The 19,186-nt window shown below is 45.8% G+C and overlaps 1 protein-coding gene across 5 annotated transcripts in view; it reads right to left on the bottom strand.

The window, feature by feature from the left end:
* Positions 1-19,186, bottom strand: part of TDP1 (tyrosyl-DNA phosphodiesterase 1) — a 984,975-nt gene that overhangs the window by 950,547 nt on the left and 15,242 nt on the right. For all 5 annotated transcript variants that reach the window (XM_085626517.1, XM_085626518.1, XM_085626520.1 and 2 more), the window contains exon 2: positions 3,390-3,940. In XM_085626517.1, coding sequence (XP_085482643.1) covers positions 3,390-3,940 — 551 coding nt within the window. The remainder of the gene's footprint in view (positions 1-3,389; positions 3,941-19,186) is intronic.

Here is a 19,186-nt window from a genome sequence, read left to right as displayed (position 1 = left end):
TGTTTTTGTGTGTGAATATATATATATATATAACTTGCTTTCCATATCCAGTAAATATCATCACCGAACAAACTTGGACACAGACCCAACGTAAGTGCTTTAGAAGATATAATTTACTCCTCTTGTCACCATGACGCATTTCAGCTCATCGAGCCTTGTTCACATGACATGCCGGAGCCAATCAACAGTGCATTTTTAAAGTGCAAGTGCAATACGTAGCTACGTCACATGTTCTCCCCACCATAGACCTAAACAAAATAGGATAAAACCAACACTTGGGATGATGATTAATGCAATAAATAAGTGCAAAATGCTGTGCCAAACACGTGTAAACAAATGAATTACATTGTTTGCATCCATAGTGTTGTTAACAGACTTGTTAAAGTTTCAAAAAATTCTTTTTTTTTTTTTTTTATCCTTTTCTGTCTAATGATTTAGCGTTTTGAATTAAGCATCTTGAGCAATAGTCAGTAAAATACTGCTAATACTACGGGCTACAGTCAAATTAAGTCGTCCAATATCAGGATTAAGTTAAAATAAATCAAAGGGTTTTGTATAATGAAAAAAACGTATTTTAAATATATAATGAACCTTAATAGTGATATGTGGTAAGACATAAATAATCCATATAAGATAAGATGCCTACACAATCTTACTGTTAGCCATGGAGTGGACGTGCTATCGTATTGAAATAAAATAAATTAAACTAAAGTGCCACAAATCATAGAAAAATCAAACAAAATGAATAATATGTAAGTGTAACAAAAAAGGGTTTTTTGAAATAATAAAATGTGTGGGATAATAATATAAAAACTAGAATAGAACATGCTAGTTATACGTCCTGTATCAATTGATGATTCAAATATTAAAACTTCAATCATTTCCATTTGTACTAAAATTTGAAGTTAAATAATCAAAGAGAAGGAGCAAATTGGTGGGTATATGGAGTGAAATATCACCATAAAATTTGGCAACAGGATCCCAACTGATTTTGATTTCAATAGTCAGCTAAAGACTAGATGCTTTATCGCATCACATATTGTGTAGAAAATCGCTACAGAATTGTGTTATAAAAATATGTAAATATGTACATGTGTGAATACGGTATGTCTGATACTTTTGACAAGGTGCGCTGTGCAAAGATAAAATTACCTAATGATAAATTGGAATTGATAAATAAGGATCAGTGGAAATGCGAATGTAAGTCTAGATAAATATATATATTAAACCATCAGAATCGCTCCTGTGGGAAAAGCCTCTCTCGTGGACCACCTCTCCCTCAGAGGCCAGCAAATAGGCAGCACAGTTCATCAGAGTCCATAAAATTCATTTTCGCCATACGCGTTTCGGGCTGGAAAGCCCTTGTTCACTGGCAGCATGAGACAACTCCGATTAGTTAGTAGTTACGCCTTTATTCAAAATTTAGCCCTGCCCACTGGCCTCCGGGCATGCTGGTATATGCAGTACTACTAAAACATAACAACCCCAGTGGGCATCAGAGTTGTCCCCAAGATAAAATGCAAATTGAAACCCCAGTGGGCTGGCTATGATGTCTGTAAACAGTCTATGCTTTCACAAACACCTCCGAGGGAAGAAACCACGAGTCAGTTACACCACGCTGTCGTGGCTTACGATCAGTTTCTCGCCGGCGAGTAGTTCCCACGACCGAGCAGGCCGCTAAACATTAAACCATCAGAATCGCTCCTGTGGGAAAAGCCTCTCTCGTGGACCACCTCTCCCTCAGAGGCCAGCAAATAGACAGCACAGTTCATCAGAGTCCATGAAATTCATTTTCGCCATACGCGTTTCGGGCTGGAAAGCCCTTGTTCACTGGCAGCATGAGACAACTCCGATTAGTTAGTAGTTACGACCTTTATTCAAAATTTAGCCCAGCCCACTGGCCTCCGGGCATGCTGGTATATGCAGTACTACTAAAACATAACAACCCCAGTGGGCATCAGAGTTGTCCCCTAGATAAAATGCAAATTGAAACCCCAGTGGGCTGGCTATGATGTCTGTAAACAGTCTGTTGCTTTCACAAACACCTACGAGGGAAGAAACCACGAGTCAGTTACACCACGCAGTCGTGGCTTACGATCCATTTCTCGCCGGCGGGCAGTTCCCGCGACCGAGCAGGCCGCTAAACATTAAACCATCAGAATCGCTCCTGTGGGAAAAGCCTCTCTCGTGGCTTTGCTCGGCCGCGAAGATGCCCGCTGCATACTTTGCAGTTCCTGAGTCAGGGAGCACCGAGCGCACAGGAGCAGAGGGGCCACTTTGAGGACTAATGTATAACAGCTCTACAGAGTTTTAAATTCCAGTCTCACCCACTGTGGAAATACTCAGGATTATAGTGCAGGCACCCACTTGGGCTGAAAGGTGAGAAACTACAAGCGCCAGAATGCCATGCGGCATACGCCCTCAGAGGCGGGTCTTGAAGTACTTATCAAGGTGTTTCTCATTAGTGACTGCCATTTCCTCTTCTTTGCCCGTGATCAAGGACACCCAGTTGTTTGAAACGCATTGGGCTTCGTACTATTGCAGATGGTGCTTTTTAACCTGCCGTGCTGTAAGACTTCAAATAAAGGCACTAAACTCTCTGCAGTGCCATCTTCATGTGGGGCGACCTCAGTGATATATATATATATATATATATATACAATTGGAAATATATTAAACTCATTAAATCGGCCCTTGTTAAATAAACTATTCTCTGTGGGGTTTGCATTTAAATGTTTAATTTTAGGCAGGAAACTGACAAGCATGCGTAGGCATGAAGGTCGATTCCGGCTATAAATTTATAGATTTCCATTATACTCTGCCAAAAATGAACAGTCAGTAGACAAACAATTTTTTATAGCATTTCTTGCAGAGTATCCAAAGGTCACGGGCTTAAACAAATCAAATAACTAGCATGTATAATTTGAATAGAGTTCCAATAAAGACAGCAACACACCATAGTCAAAAAATAAATGTCTTAATCTCATTTAAACCTTCCTGAATTTTAGTGGCTTTCCTTGATCCTTTTTTGTCAAAACCTGCTATTTCACACCTACAATAGTTAGACTAATTTAAGGCCACCTCAAAAGAATGTATGATGTGCTTCTTTCGGAGGTCTCCAGCCGACAGCTGAAAATAGATTGAAAGCATTTTCCCACTTTGGACCACAACTGATATATGGAACAAAAAAAGATTTTAGGAGCTTTGGATGAGTCTACCTGAAAAAAGATGAAGAGAAAGAAATAACATGGTCTAGATAAAATTGAATTAGGAAAGCTGTAAAACAGAAGTTAGAAAAACTTATGTTGGTGGCATTCAATTGAGGCTAGGGTTGTGCACTTCAAGGACAAAAAACACATTTTTGATTCACAATAGTATTGACACATTACCTTTTATATGCAGGGCTCCTGAGTTGTATTTTGGTTTTATACCCAGGACTTTCGTCAAGTAGAATCGGAACGGCTCGCCTGACTCCAGGAGGTCCCAGGCATCTTGGGATTCACTTGAAAGTTTGTATTTGCCAGATGGTTTCTGTGTAGGCGGTTGAGAATTATACTCTGCTTTCGACACAGGTGTGTCTTTTGGAAGGTCACACTTTTCCCTTTTGACCACAGTACTTGTTGTAGTCTGTGGCGCATGACCCGTCAGTCCAGACTCTTCATCACTGCTGGAGAGACACCAACCAGAGTCATCCAGGTTTGGCTTTGGCTTTTTCGCTGGGGAGCTGACATGCGGGGGACTTTCCTGCTCAAATTTTACAGGTTCTGCCTTTCTTTTAAGAGCTTCTTTTCTGGCATCAGAACATGGGTACTGTGGCAAGGAGGGACGGTTGACAACAGGTGGCAACGTGGAAGTAGATGGTTTTCTGTTGTCACCCTCATCATCGTCACTGCTGGACATTGTCCATTTCCCATGATTACTTTCTTGGCTGTCAGTTGTCCTGAAATTAAATACAGCGGATACTAAGACTTGTAGAACAAAAATATATGGACATACCTGCACTTTTTTCAGTGCCTTAATTCTTCACTGCACGTAAAACATTCATTCTTTTATTATGCATCACCACACATTTGAAGATTTTTTTAAAGACCGTTTTAACCATTCACAGACTTACTGTAAGGCTGAAAGGCAATTTCTGGAAAATTATCATTTTACATTTCATGACAGAACTAAAGTGTTGCCTCTTGGCGCTGTGGAATAGTTTGTGTCATTAAAAAAGAATTAAGCATGGATGAAACAAACAAGGAGTTTTCCCCATCATGGAATGTGGCTGTCAACTTTTATAGGTGATAAATTCCTTCATTTAGATGATCCTGCCTTTAAACATTGAGGAACAAATGGGCAAGATTTCTTTTTTAAGCAATGATAAAGGGACGTGAGGATTTTAAATACACAACCTTGTTACGGAAAAAATACCTTTTTACTAAAGTCTCCCCACTGCTTTGCAAAAAGGTTATTGATGAAAGTTTTAAAATAATTTGAAGTAAAATGTTACTTTAAAGTCAGCAGAATTAGATGTAGCTCTGAGTAAATGTTACCTCAGGGCATACTGTACTCACTGGAAAGTACATAATCTGAGCCCTCCCAGCTCTAGCTTTCTCTCTGAGATGACCGATCCACGTTAAAGGTAGTGTAAAAAAGGCAGGCTGGACAAGAACATACATATGAAAGGTATATTCGGTGTCATGTTTGTAAAAATCCTTTAAATTAATTGAAATCACAATCCAGTTCAAGATCACCACAACAATGCTACAGGGAAAGGTATGCATGTGACTATACAGGATACGCATGTGTGCAGAATTGCAAAAATTCGAATAACTTTTTAGTGCACCATTTTCAGAAGCCGTGGAATATTATAAGGTGTGTTTGTGCAACTTCACTGTGTAATAATGACACAATTTCGGATCAGGTCCAATTAGGTTTGTTTGTAAAACTTTAGCTCAGTCCTGGCTAGCTATGGCATGGAGCAGTAAAGCTTTATCAAAGGAACAAGTGTAAAGCATTAAGAAGTTCCAAAATCCCTAAATCCTTAGGGAAGATAACTATTGAAGTCAATGGAAGTAGTCCTGATGCTGGGGATACAGGCTGCTGTAGATTATGATCTGGTGCTGATGGTCCTTCCTCTTGGTCCTCCTGTTAGGGGAGGGGGGGTCTTCTTTGGTCTCACAGGTCGAGCTCTGATCAGGTCAAGGCGAAGTCCAGCGCAAATCTGGTTACTTCTGGTAAACTGGTCTCTGGTCACAGGAAATTCAGTTGTTTTCTTTAACTGGCATAACAGGGTGAATGGAGTGTACTCGCATTGCCTTCACGGGTCCAACAAACTCAGGTTCGCTCTGTCTCCCAGACTGCACCTCAGCATCTAGCAGCGAAGGCTGTGTTGCCAGAAACCGGTCCCCGGAAGCTTGTTTCCTTCCCAGTATAAAAATTGGCTTGGTAGTTTGGTTTGCCCTGTTCCCATCATGCACTGGGACAGGTACAGACTAATTTGCATGTAGCCAGGTTCTGAGCTGGGATGGTGCAGTGAGCTAAAAAACGGTGATGGATTAAAACCATGATCTCTTGACTTGGTAAGAGTATTCTGCATCATTCAGAAACTCTGTCCATCACCACCCCCTTTTTCCCAAATCGATTTTATCCACACTCAGTGTGGGAGGGTATGCTCAGACGTGAGTCCCTTGCTCATTGCACCATCAGGATTCAGGCAAGCCGGGCCGACGAAGGCTGTGATGCCAGAAACCGGTCCCCGGAAGCTTGTTTCCTTCCCAGTATAAAAATTGGCTTGGTAGTTTGGTTTGCCCTGTTCCCATCATGCACTGGGACAGGTACAGACTAATTTGCATGTAGCCAGGTTCTGAGCTGGGATGGTGCAGTGAGCTAAAAAACGGTGATGGATTAAAACCATGATCTCTTGACTTGGTAAGAGTATTCTGCATCATTCAGAAACTCTGTCCATCACCACCCCCTTTTTCCCAAATCGATTTTATCCACACTCAGTGTGGGAGGGTATGCTCAGACGTGAGTCCCTTGCTCATTGCACCATCAGGATTCAGGCAAGCCGGGCCGACGAAGGCTGTGATGTCAGAAACCGGTCCCCGGAAGCTTGTTTCCTTCCCAGTATAAAAATTGGCTTGGTAGTTTGGTTTGCCCTGTTCCCATCATGCACTGGGACAGGTACAGACTAATTTGCATGTAGCCAGGTTCTGAGCTGGGATGGTGCAGTGAGCTAAAAAACGGTGATGGATTATAACCATGATCTCTTGACTTGGTAAGAGTATTCTGCATCATTCAGAAACTCTGTCCATCACCACCCCCTTTTTCCCAAATCGATTTTATCCACACTCAGTGTGGGAGGGTATGCTCAGACGTGAGTCCCTTGCTCATTGCACCATCAGGATTCAGGCAAGCCGGGCCGACGAAGGCTGTGATGCCAGAAACCGGTCCCCGGAAGCTTGTTTCCTTCCCAGTATAAAAATTGGCTTGGTAGTTTGGTTTGCCCTGTTCCCATCATGCACTGGGACAGGTACAGACTAATTTGCATGTAGCCAGGTTCTGAGCTGGGATGGTGCAGTGAGCTAAAAAACGGTGATGGATTAAAACCATGATCTCTTGACTTGGTAAGAGTATTCTGCATCATTCAGAAACTCTGTCCATCACCACCCCCTTTTTCCCAAATCGATTTTATCCACACTCAGTGTGGGAGGGTATGCTCAGACGTGAGTCCCTTGCTCATTGCACCATCAGGATTCAGGCAAGCCGGGCCGACGAAGGCTGTGATGCCAGAAACCGGTCCCCGGAAGCTTGTTTCCTTCCCAGTATAAAAATTGGCTTGGTAGTTTGGTTTGCCCTGTTCCCATCATGCACTGGGACAGGTACAGACTAATTTGCATGTAGCCAGGTTCTGAGCTGGGATGGTGCAGTGAGCTAAAAAACGGTGATGGATTAAAACCATGATCTCTTGACTTGGTAAGAGTATTCTGCATCATTCAGAAACTCTGTCCATCACCACCCCCTTTTTCCCAAATCGATTTTATCCACACTCAGTGTGGGAGGGTATGCTCAGACGTGAGTCCCTTGCTCATTGCACCATCAGGATTCAGGCAAGCCGGGCCGACGAAGGCTGTGATGCCAGAAACCGGTCCCCGGAAGCTTGTTTCCTTCCCAGTATAAAAATTGGCTTGGTAGTTTGGTTTGCCCTGTTCCCATCATGCACTGGGACAGGTACAGACTAATTTGCATGTAGCCAGGTTCTGAGCTGGGATGGTGCAGTGAGCTAAAAAACGGTGATGGATTAAAACCATGATCTCTTGACTTGGTAAGAGTATTCTGCATCATTCAGAAACTCTGTCCATCACCACCCCCTTTTTCCCAAATCAGCATCTAGCAGCGATCAAAGATCTTGGCCCCGGGGTCACAAGGGTGCAGGCTTCTCAGCTTTTATGGCCATCTGGCTGTAACAGGGAATCAGCCAAGTGACTTGTGGGGACATTTTTTCCGTCTGTCATATGTGGGCATCTATTCCATGAGTATGGCACTGCAGGTACAGTCCTCTCTTAACCAGTCCTCAGATTCGGCAGGTGCAGTCCACACTTTGGTGCAGCCTCTCTTTGCTGGGTCCAGGGATAGAAGGGCAGTTCTTTTTCAGTCTCCCTTCTGGGTCGGTAGTGATCTGAGGTCTGGGTACCAGAGTTGCCATTTGCTGTCAGTTACGAGCCTACGGGGTGGTGGCGACTAACTAACCAAAAGGCTTTTAGGTGCTCTCCTACCTGAGGACTACTTCCTGTGACGTGAGGCATCTAGCTACCCCACAGTTCACTATTCTGCCCCATGCCAACATGGCGAAACACCTCTCTTGGTGTGTGAAACTCCAATGGGTGTGGCTACACTCCCCTCGAAAAAAACTGTTTCGCAACAGGTTTTCCCTATTTGACCGAGATGCCAGCCTGTCTGCCTAAACATAGAGCAGTCCTTTTCTAGTGTGACTAGCATTTGCCCTTCGAAGGCTGCTTCTCATTTCAGGCTCTCCACCTCTGCTCACACCCACTCTCGTCATCCTGCCAGGAGTAGGTCATCTCTTCCCCCAGCAGGTTCTTTGATCCTCTTCCGGAGAGTCATTCTCACTGTTCCCCGTGTGGGCAGAAGGCTGTCTCCAGGACAGCAGCTTTTTGCAACAGAAGTGTCCATTGGAAAACTTGTGCAACAAAGAGGCAACAAAGAGGCAACTTTCTAAAGTTGCTATCTGTAAAGTCAGGGGTGGGGGATTTTTATCGTCTGACGCCCAAATCAAGTTAATTTCAAGTGGGGAGAAGAAGATTTGATGTCTAGTTTGTCCCACGGACAACTAGACATTAAATCAGACTGTAAAGGGATGAGCTGAGCCACAGTCAATCAAGATGACTTTAACAAATCTCAAAACCAGTGGACATCTGCAAAGGCCTGGGATTGGGGGACTTGCCCTAGGCCTGTGTTGACTGGGGGAAACATGAGCCCATCTCCAAGACAAGCATTTTAATTTCCACTGGTGAATAAAGCCTTGGGGTGGCCTCTCTATGCTGCTATAGGTATGGCCCCCCGCTCAACTCCGGACCATCACCTAACATAACATAACATGTGTATTTGTAAAGCACACGTTCACCTGCAGATATCTTGGTGCTGAATAACAGATGTTTACTGTTACCCAACTCAATGGTACTCATTTTATCGACCTCAGATGGATGAAAGGCTGAGTGGACTCTCTGGTATTTGAGACCATGAGGTCGAACACAGGACACTGCAGTGGACGCATTAGTTCACTAAGCCACAAGACCCACCTCACTTCCAGAGTTCCGAATGGCCGTCAAGACCTGGTTTTTCGAATAAGACTCCGGGACCTGCAAGCGGCTGGATTCCCTAACATGTGATTAGCTGCGCTTTATAAATCTTCATTGACTGATTGAGGTATCGGCATGATTAAAAAAAAAACAATATAGTGATCAAGCGTGCTCATAGGGCTCTTATGCAGAAACCTCCGCCGGGAGCCCGTCCAAGGCCGGTCATTGCAAAATTACTGCATTATCATGACCGTGATGTCATACTTAAACAGGCCAGGGCCAAGGAACCTCTGCTCTTCAATAATGTATGTATACTGATTTTTCCTGACAACACGAAGCTGATCCAGCAGCGGAGACAGTCCTTTTTGGCAGCCAAGGCATGTCTTCGTGAACTTAAACTCCCATATGCTCTGCTGTATCTGGCCCGGCTGTGGGTGGTGTACCTGTCCCGCACCCTCTTCTTCGACTCGCCGGAGGAAGTGTTTCAATGGACAGATGAGACAGTTCGGTTGCGTCCCCATATGCCGCCTCGGCGGGAATCAGACTCCTCATCCAGCGAGGCGGCTCATAGGCAGCCGCAATGGAAGCTTAAAGATCGTAGATGCTCCATATCCAATCGTCGATCCCACTCCTGCAGTGCATCCTCCCGGGCTGGTTCGGCCCCCCAACAGACACAGACCACATCGGTCTCCTGATTCGATGGGGAGATGGCAGTCCTGTGTACCCTTGACTTTGCTGCCTGGATCGGAGGAGTCCAAGTGAGGGCCGGCTTCTCTGTTGGATTTTCTGACAGAGAGAGTGCCTGCTGACATTGGGCTGTAAGTTGGGGATTCATTGGTCGAGGTGGGCCGAGACTCTCCACTGGGGGGTGCACCCCCCCCCCCGTGACAGATGCTTCATCGTTCTTGAAGTATAGGGTGGGGGGGGGGGGTGGTTGGGTTGTTCTGGTTTTTGTTGTTGTTACCAGGTAGTACTTTGCTACAGTACTGTTAGATTTCTATGCACGCACCACATGCTTTCTTTAGCACCAGTGTTTCCTATCAGAGTCTTCCATGGCCGACCCACCTGCTGGTGCTCGGGTGCCTCCCGAGACTCTCAAACTAGTACGCTGGAATGTCAGGGGGTACTAGATAAAATTAAGCTAGGGGCCATTCTCCAACAGGGAAAGAGGGCCCGGGCGACAAAATTATGTTACAGGAGACATCTTATGGGTTCGAAGGCGCTCTGCCTCCAGCGGTATGGCTACACTCAGGTGTTTCACTCCGGGTTTGTGCGGGGGTCCCAGAGGAGCTGGCAATCTTGATTCACCACCGAGTTCTATACACACATGTTAAGACGTGGGCGGACACTCAGGGGCGATACTTGTTCCTACAGGGCATGGTTAGGGAAGAATCAGTGGTGCTGGGATGTGTCTATGCCCCTCCTCCGCTTTCCTGGCGCCTCGTAGAGCGGCTTATGACATTGTGGGCAGATATGCCTGATGGCCTGTCCATGGTGGGAGGCGACTGGAATGATGTGATGGATTTGTCCTGGGATCGTTGGAGACCCGGGTGGTGTAGCTGCTCGCCAAGTCACGAAACTTTCCTCATTAGTGTCTGGGCTTGATTGGGTGGACCCCTGGCGCCGGCTACATAGTAATGTGCAGGGATACACATATCTTTCCGCGGTTCATGATTCCTACTCTCACCTCGACTATTTTTTTGTACCCCGGACGGCTGCTGGTGGGGTGGTGGAGGCGGATATCCTCCGAGGGGTCTCTCTGATCATTCGCCGATCGCTGTTACAGTACAGATGGGCTGGGCGAAACAGCCCTTCCGCTGGCGACTCTCAAAGTGGAACCTTCAGAAGCCAGACTACAGGGAATGCATGGAGAGCGTTCTCAACCACTACTTGACGCATAATGTGGGTTCGGTTTCTGGGGCTGACCCTTTGTGGGAGACATTGAAGCCCACGCTACGGGGTGTTGACATATCTTTTTGTGCGGCAGCCCGTAGGACTCGGAGGGATGCTCTGCTACAAGCAGAGGTTAATATTGCAAATCTAGATCATCTCAGCAGGGGTCCCGAGGGACCCAAGTACGGCATCAGTTACTGCTGGCGCAACAGAACTATGCAGCTCTTCTTATGGATGAGGCCCACCTTACATGGCTGGCAACGCGCAGTAGGGTGTACCAATGGGGGGAATAAATTGGGCAAGATGCTCCATCGGTTGTGTCAGGGGATGTTCCATTCCCTGCCCATCCCTGGTATAGTGGGCCCGAATGGAGAGCCCCTTATGGACTCCTCTGCCATTGCTGAGAGTTTCTCTGCATATTTTGCGGAGCTCTATGTCCCCAAAGAATGTCTTCACGAAGACCGGCCGTTTTTTGGATGACCTCCTGCAACATGCTCGGTCCGATGAGGCGAGTGCGGAGCTGGATCTCCCGCTCATGGAAGAGGAATTGGGTGCAGCCCTAGGAGACCTTAATTGGGGTAAGGCTCCGGGGCCTAATTCATTTCCTTGTGAATTTTTTAAGAAATACTTTCTACAGCTTCGACCCCATTACCGTAGGGTGGTGGAGGAGTCCCGTGATCAGGGCTGTCTACCCCGTGATTCGAGACACGCGGAGATAGTGGTGTTCCATAAACCAGGCAGACCCCCAGATCAGCACGCTGCATATCGTCCCATTACTCTTCTGAAAGTTGAAGCTAAAATATTGGCCAAGGCCCTGGCCAACCCTTTGCGGTCCCACATCACTACATTGGAACACCCAGACCAAGCTGGGTTTATCCCCCAGAGGGCGACCAGACATTCGACGGGCACAAGTAGCTGTTGTGACCATTCAGGGGCTCAGTGAACTGGCGGCGCTCCTGCTGGCAGATATGGACAGGACGTTTGATTCCCTTAGTTGGGTGTATTTATTTGCATTGCTGCGCAAATTGAATCTTGGACCGCGGTTTTTGTACTACTTGTCCCTACTCTACACTGATCTTACTGCATCGGTACGTGTTGCTGGCTCTACTTCCTCCACCTTTTCTATTGGACGGGGTACCCAACAGGGCTGACCGCTTTTTCCGTACTTGTTTGCGCTGGCAGTTGAACCGTTGGCAGCCTGGGTGCGCATGGATGCGCAGGTGACTGGCTTTGAATGGGTGCATGGATTGTCGGATCGTATGGCTTTATACGCAGACAATGTTCTATTTTTTCTCACTGATGTGGACCAGACAGGGCCGCGGCTGCTTTGTATTATGCAGGTGTTTGGGGAATCGTCGGGTCTCTACCTTAACTCCAGCAAGTCTACCCTATGGCTTCCGGGGGAAAATCTGGTCTTGGCTCCTGGGCTTCGTCGGTTCGGGTGGTCACCGGTGGGATGAAGTATCTCAGGGTATTTTTATCAGATGCGCCCACGGTGGAGTGGGAAAGGTATCTGGGTCCAGTCTGGGAGCGTGTGCGCGAGGATCTTAAGACATGGTCTCATATGCCATTATCTATATATGGTAGGTCGGCCATCTTTAAGATGGTCTCACTTCTCCTGCTACTGTATCAATTGCAGAATTACCCCTACCCGATTTCCCCTAGATGGTTCAGGCAGGTTAATGCTGTCTTGGGTCAATTTCTATGGGCAGGGGAGCGGTAAGAGTCGCTTTACGGACCTGCTTCCTCTCCACATATTAAGGTGGACTGGCGACCTCTGACATATTATCATACTACATGGCCTCACACTTGCTTGTCTTGAACGAATGGTGGTATGGGGCAGAGAGGACCCAGCCTTTGCTCTTGAACGGCGTACTCTGCACCGATACGCAATTCCCTGCCGCCGGCGACCCAGGTGGTTTTCCAACTTTGGCGACAGGCATTGCGGAGGATGGGGTGGTGGAACACACTGACACGGGAAACCCCCTTATGGAATAATGGCCGCTTGCCACAACTAGCTACTCTGTCAGGGTTTCGGGTATCGGACAGCATAGGTATCTCTACCCCGGAGGACTTTATGTGGGGGCCGATCCTGAAGTCCTTTCAGGACCTACAGAAAGATTTTCAAATGCCGAAAATTCAATTTTACAAATACCTCCAATTTCGTCACGCCATCTCCCCTAGCCTGGAAGGTTTGGAGTCTCTGGCAGAGTTCAGTCTGGTAGAGGCGAAGGTATTTATGGGGGACCTTCAAGACCATAAGATACCTAAGATCTACCAATCCTCGTTGACTCACTGCTTCCCTACATTGCAGAAGCTTAAAAGGTCCTGGGATCGGGGACGTTGGTCCACTTGATGAGGAAGACTGGACTGAGGCATTGGCCTCTCGCGGGGAGCTGCCATAGCGGTGCGTCAGCGCCTTGTCCAGTTTAAATAACTTAATCAGGTTTACTTTACACGGGTTTGTTTGTGGAGGGCCGGGCTGGTGGCCTCCCCAGTATGTCGTAGATGCAAGCGGGAGGAGAGGACCCTGTTACACACGATTTGGCACTGTCTCTCCTTGTCACGGTTCTGGAGAGGGGTTATGATTTGTCTCTCTGAGGTGTTGGGCTGTGACTTGCCCTACTCGCCGAATGTAGTGCTTTTCCACGTCATGGAGGGAATTGGGGGCAATATTTACCAACGTCATCTTATGTTACTCTGGTTTACTCTGGCGAAGAGAGACATTGCTGGGACCTGGAAGGCGCTGCCGCCGCCCTCACTGTCGGCATGGACGAAGGGACTGGACTTTTGGATGAGCCTAGAGCTCCCCATTTTCACTGCAAGAGGCTGCCCACAGAAACATTTTAAAATTTAGAAGCGTTGGGCGGACTACCGAGGTTTGCTGCTGGAGCCGGTCTCTGCCACAGGGCCCTCAATCCAGTTTAATTCTACTCTGCTGGTGCAAGCTGTAGTTACTTGGTTTGTAGTATATGGTAGCGAGTGGTTGTGGTGCAACCTTAACAGCTAGGCTGCTCTTGAGAAGCTGTTAGTGCGACAGGGGGGAAGGGTTTCATGTGGTTTTCATTTGTATTGCTCTTTATTTCTCCTTGATCTCCGTATTGAAAAGTCAAAGTCATGAGGGTCCAGAGCCCAATTGTCCACGGACTCGATAATTCTCGCTTCGGTGCCCACTCTAAGCACGAGTTCACACTATGCAGCTCTGGGCAACAAGCCTGCTTAATCTCCACAACGGCCCCCCGCGGCGGGATGCCTGGCTTTCACCTTGGGGATGCCCAGTACGGGTTATCTTACAGGGAAAAACCAGGACGGGTTCCCAATGCAAGCGCCAAGATGCCCGTAGGGTGATAGCTGCGCTCTATAAGTACATCAATCAATCAATCAATCAATGATGTTTTATGCTTATTGTGCAGATGTCGCTGGGTTACAGAGCCATTCTCTGTACGAGTCATTTGACGAATACAATTTGTTTAATAAAAAATAAAACAATTTCTTCCTGTAATAACCCAGAAACACGCTGGAAAAGGGGAGTTCTGAAGTTGCTGCAATGGTGAAGGGTAAAAACTCACCTATCTAGAGTGAGTGGTAGAAGGTCCAAGGGAAGGGAGTGAAGGGAACCTTGTCCCCACTTTAGGTTCTTGCTCTAAGCTTTTTTTCTCGTTATCTTGCCTTTCGTGCCTGCTTATTTGCACTCCCCACCCGGCTGTGTTCCTAATAATTTAATGCCTCCTGTCTTTAATGCCTTACCTGGTAACTGTTTGCGCCCCATGCATTTTCATCCATGCCCTTCATGTCTCTTGTCTCGCTCCAGCAGACCCCGCAAATTCTTCACGACCACTTGTTATGGCAAACCATTTCCTTTAAGGACGAGACCTGTTTGGGGTCTTCTCTTCGTGTATGTTGAGGACCACCAGTTGTCTGTTTACTTCCTGAGCCTGCAGTCCCCCTTGATGAACAACAGCTGCCTGAGCACTACCGAAGTGCAACTTAAGGCTCCATTACATAACAAAATGCACCCTTTGCTGGAACCATTGGTGGGCAGTGCTTAATTTGAGCCGGTGGCTTCTGGTGCTCGGCACCAGCACTTAATTGGCAGCACCGTCACTTATGACAGTGGGCCTCATGGTGGGCTGCTTGTCTAATTTAGAGTGCGTACAACAACAGTTGTTTACTAACTCAACAGTGTGTAGGAAAAAAGGGTACCCCTTATAATGTTTCCTATATCAGGGTCTACATAACATTTATGAAAAGAACATATAGGAAACTTAATATAAAGTCAACTGGCTATTTATTATATTATAAAATCTTTATTCTTTAAATGCAACTGTTTATCAATCGTTACATCACACTACATGGCTCCAACATTAGAAACGATAAGGCCAGACCTCCGATTTCACCGTTACAAATACACTGTTAAGATGGCGCCGCAATTTGCCGCTTTAAACCAACGCGCTCGTTGTTTAGCGTCGCTCAGTGTTGACGTGTTGCACATGCGCATTTTAGTAGACCCAATATTTAAATCAAGCAAGTTCTGGCAACGCAAACTTTCTCCTTACGCGACCATTTATCGCATGGCACCACGAAGGCAGAGCGTATCATTGTATCTGGCAGAGACGAACGGAGGTCTCCCCGAATGAACTTTAGCTACTAATCAACGTACGAGCTTCATATCTATTGGCTAGCGTCTATTGCATTACTGAGACATCTTTCGACGCTGGGTCCCGCCAGTTCTCCAGGTAGGAATACAAGCGGTGTGGCATTCATACACCCCATAAGCAGGACCTCTCAACACTATGAGCACACCCTGTTAGCAGGAGTAACTAGCTAGAGGGCTTAGCGACTGGAGGGATGGTTATTTGCCCATCAGGTCGTTAGATCAACACTTGCCATAAATGGAAAATATAGAGTCTTTGATATTACGCTACCGGTCTACTATTTGCTATCTAAACACACAGTTGATATGAAGTTAGATACTGAGAATTGGTCTTATACATCCACCTTCTTTATAAAGACATACGGTATCCCTTTATAGTATAGGAATCATTTTTGACAAAGCTGTGCTGGACATATTATCTGACATATAATGCCTTGTCTATCATTATTCTAGGAGTTCCGTCATTCTGAGCAGGACTGCTCTCCATTTCTCTATTCATAATATGTGAGAGGATGAGTGTCCTCTTTATTATTATTTTTAATTTATCTTGTTCCACACATGCCATTGATTTTATAATATCAATCATGGTTTTTGGGGACTTATTCTATTTAGAGCTTGCCTGCCAGTTATTGCATTTAGCTCATATCTAGAGCGAATGATCACAGCGCATTTGACTTTGCCATCTCAACCCTAAGGTAAACAAAATATTGCCATTTGATCACGATAGACTCAGGTCAGAAAATATATGAAAAGGGCTGCACCTGTGAATACACCAACGGATAGACATATATCACACTCTGAGAATCACTTGGAATCCCTACTATCTTTGAGCATTCCTGATTGATGAGGCTCACTTCTATCTTTTCTCGTTATCATACCTATGCAGATTTTCTTAGCCTTTTTCTTCTTTTCTCTCTATTTTCAGATAAACTTGACATCTTTCTCTTATACTTTTGAGTTCTCTTGAACTATTGTTCCCTGTGACGTTGTAACAATTGTACATATGTATATGTATGATCTATTGTATTTTATATGTATATAATGTATAGTTAGTAGGACTGTGAAGATGTACCCCCTCTTGGTTATACCCCAATTATTGTCTTATAATTTCTTTTCGTTGTCTTTAGGATTCATGAATAAATGGCTACCTGATGAACGCACAAAGCCGAAACGCGCGTAGACTATACTTAGCCATGAAAGACATCTGTTTAAGAAATTAACATTTGTTTTGGTTTTTTTCCTTGGTTTGATATTTATTGTAAATATGTAATATGAATACATTCACCTGATCGATATGATTTTGTATGTATAGATCATTGACTATACTATATAGATAGAATTGTCTCCATGAGAGAATGATACAAAATCTTTGATATGATGTATCATGTATTTTCCTTTTCTTTCTTCATTTAAATATAAAATATTGAATAAAAAATGAATTTTGATTGACATTAATTTATGGGTGAGTACATGTCTATTTAAATAGCCAGTTCACTTTATATTAAGTTTCCTATATGTTTACTAACTGAACATACATAAAAAGTTACTATTACTTGCCACCCATGCTAATCTTATAGCTTTAGGGGCGTGGAATAGTCTGAATTGTCACACTTGTAGGAGTGTGATGTTAGTAGCTGGTTTGGTAGTGTCATTGGCAGCGCTAGCAGGGGCAATGGGTGGTGTAGTCTGCAGTGGCCTCCTGATTAGTGGCCCTGGCACTTAATTTTTTACAAATTAAGCACTGTTGGTGGGGCTTATTCTGCTTCATTTAGAGTGCAGGTTGCAATCAAACTACACTCCTAATGAAGATGCATAAGCGCGCCAACTCAGGCTGCATGCCTACATGCAATATGACATTACGTAGGGGCAGAGTCAGATGCCCATCGTAATTGTTGCAGCCAATGTGCACCCACAGTAAACCTGAAATAATGCAGAAATCCACTGTATGCCATCAGCCTCCCTCATCTACATCAGCTCCTGTCCCTGAGAAGTAGAGCATGTTGGAGCATTCTCAGTGTGCACCAAGCGCTGTCAGGTGTAATAAGTATACGATGGAAATAAACTGGACCATGCCTCCTCCTATATCGTGCCTGGCCAAAAGGAAGGGCCTCAGTGTGCCGGGAGTCTCCCCCCTAGCGCCTCAGCTGATTTGGTCAGCTTGCACTACAGCAAGCACTCCGAAACAGGCAGTGATATTAAGCAAAGAACATTATTTTTGGTTGGCATGCAATGAAATGTGTTCATTACAAAACCAAAAAAACTGCTAAATGTAAAATTGTCCACCTCCAAGCCACAGCTGCAAAAAGGCTGTCAACGTAGAGACCCTTGATAATGAACAGTAAACAGTCTGATAACAGTGAGTTGCTTTGATTATCGAATCTATTTTCAGAATAAGTGGTTGATTTCGAATGAGCCATAGTTTACCTTGTAATCTCCGTCCTTGTACAGCCCTTGTAGTTGAACATGACAAGACTCTTTGCAGGTTTATGGTATTCCGAGTAGGCCGCTGTTGAGCTGAACCCATACAGCAAACATGGTAGGACTGTAAAAGAGCTGAACGCTCCTGGAGGATGGAGAAATCCAACACTAATAAGGATGCCTATCTCACCTCCCTATCAGTATACAAATCTTCTATTGGTAAGACAAAAAGTCTATTCTTTCAGGAAAGAATTGAAAAAGCCGCCTGCTCTAGTAAAGAAACCTATACCATCCTGAAAGAACTTCTCAGTGTTCCCGATCCAGTCCTGAGAAACCCCCCAGACCCCAAAGCGGACCAGGAAAAATGCCATCAGCTAGCCAGCTTCTTCCATGAAAAAATTCAAAAAATCCTTAAATCTATCCCTCCCTCCATTCCGAGCGACTTTGGCGATCCCCTCGACACTCCGATCTCCCCTAACCTAACTTCCTGGGGGCAAATAACCATCGAAGAAGTCGAGAACACGCTAAAAACTATCAAAAGCGGATCTCCTAGGGACCCCGCACCGCTACGGATCCTCAAGGAAGTAGCTCCCATCATTATCCCCCCCTCACCCATCTGATTAACGCGTCTTTTCAACAGGGAACCGCCCCCCTTAGTTGGAAAGCGGCAGTTGTTAAAGCGCTCTTAAAGAAACCCTCCTTGGATCCAGCGGAATTGGCTAATTATAGACTAATATCCCTCCTCCCTGGGACTAGCAAGATCGCCGAGAAACTGGTGAATAAGAAACTTTCCCAGTTTCTTGAATCTAACAATCTGCTAAAAAACTCGCAGACAGGTTTTCGCCCAGGACAAGGCACTGACATCGCCCTCCTGGCGGCGGTGGAGGAGGCCAGAGCACTCTTAGACGAAGGAGGATCAGTGGCAGTGATCCTCCTCGACTTGAGCGCGGCCTTCGATACCGTCAACCACCAACTCCTGATCAAACGGCTCAAGAAGGTAGGAGTAGAAGGTACTGCTCTATCCTGGCTTTCCTCCTTTCTGGCCCAACGCTCCTTTCAGATCTGGGAGAATAACACCTGCTCCTCCGAAATTCCCCTCCAATGTGGGGTGCCTCAGGGCTCATCCCTGTGCCCCACACTGTTTAACATATACATGGCCCCATTGGAGGAGGTTGTCACCCCGTTCGGAGTGAGCATCGTCAGCTATGCGGACGACACACAATTAGTCGTCTCCCTATCCCACCCCAGTCAACAACCGGCAGATTTATTCAATTGCCTGACGCAGATACAAGGGTGGATGAACAACTCAGCTTTAAAGCTGAATGGATCAAAGACGGACATCCTCCTTCTGGGTCCGAAAGGTCTTACCTTTCCCTCGAACATCTGGCCACCCTGTCTGGGTCCCCCCCAGACT

This window comes from Triturus cristatus, chromosome 9 (genome assembly GCF_964204655.1).
Source record: "Triturus cristatus chromosome 9, aTriCri1.1, whole genome shotgun sequence".
In the NCBI taxonomy this organism is placed as follows: domain Eukaryota; kingdom Metazoa; phylum Chordata; class Amphibia; order Caudata; family Salamandridae; genus Triturus; species Triturus cristatus.
Note: the sequence above shows the minus strand (reverse complement) of the source record. Positions and strands in the feature narration are given on the sequence as shown.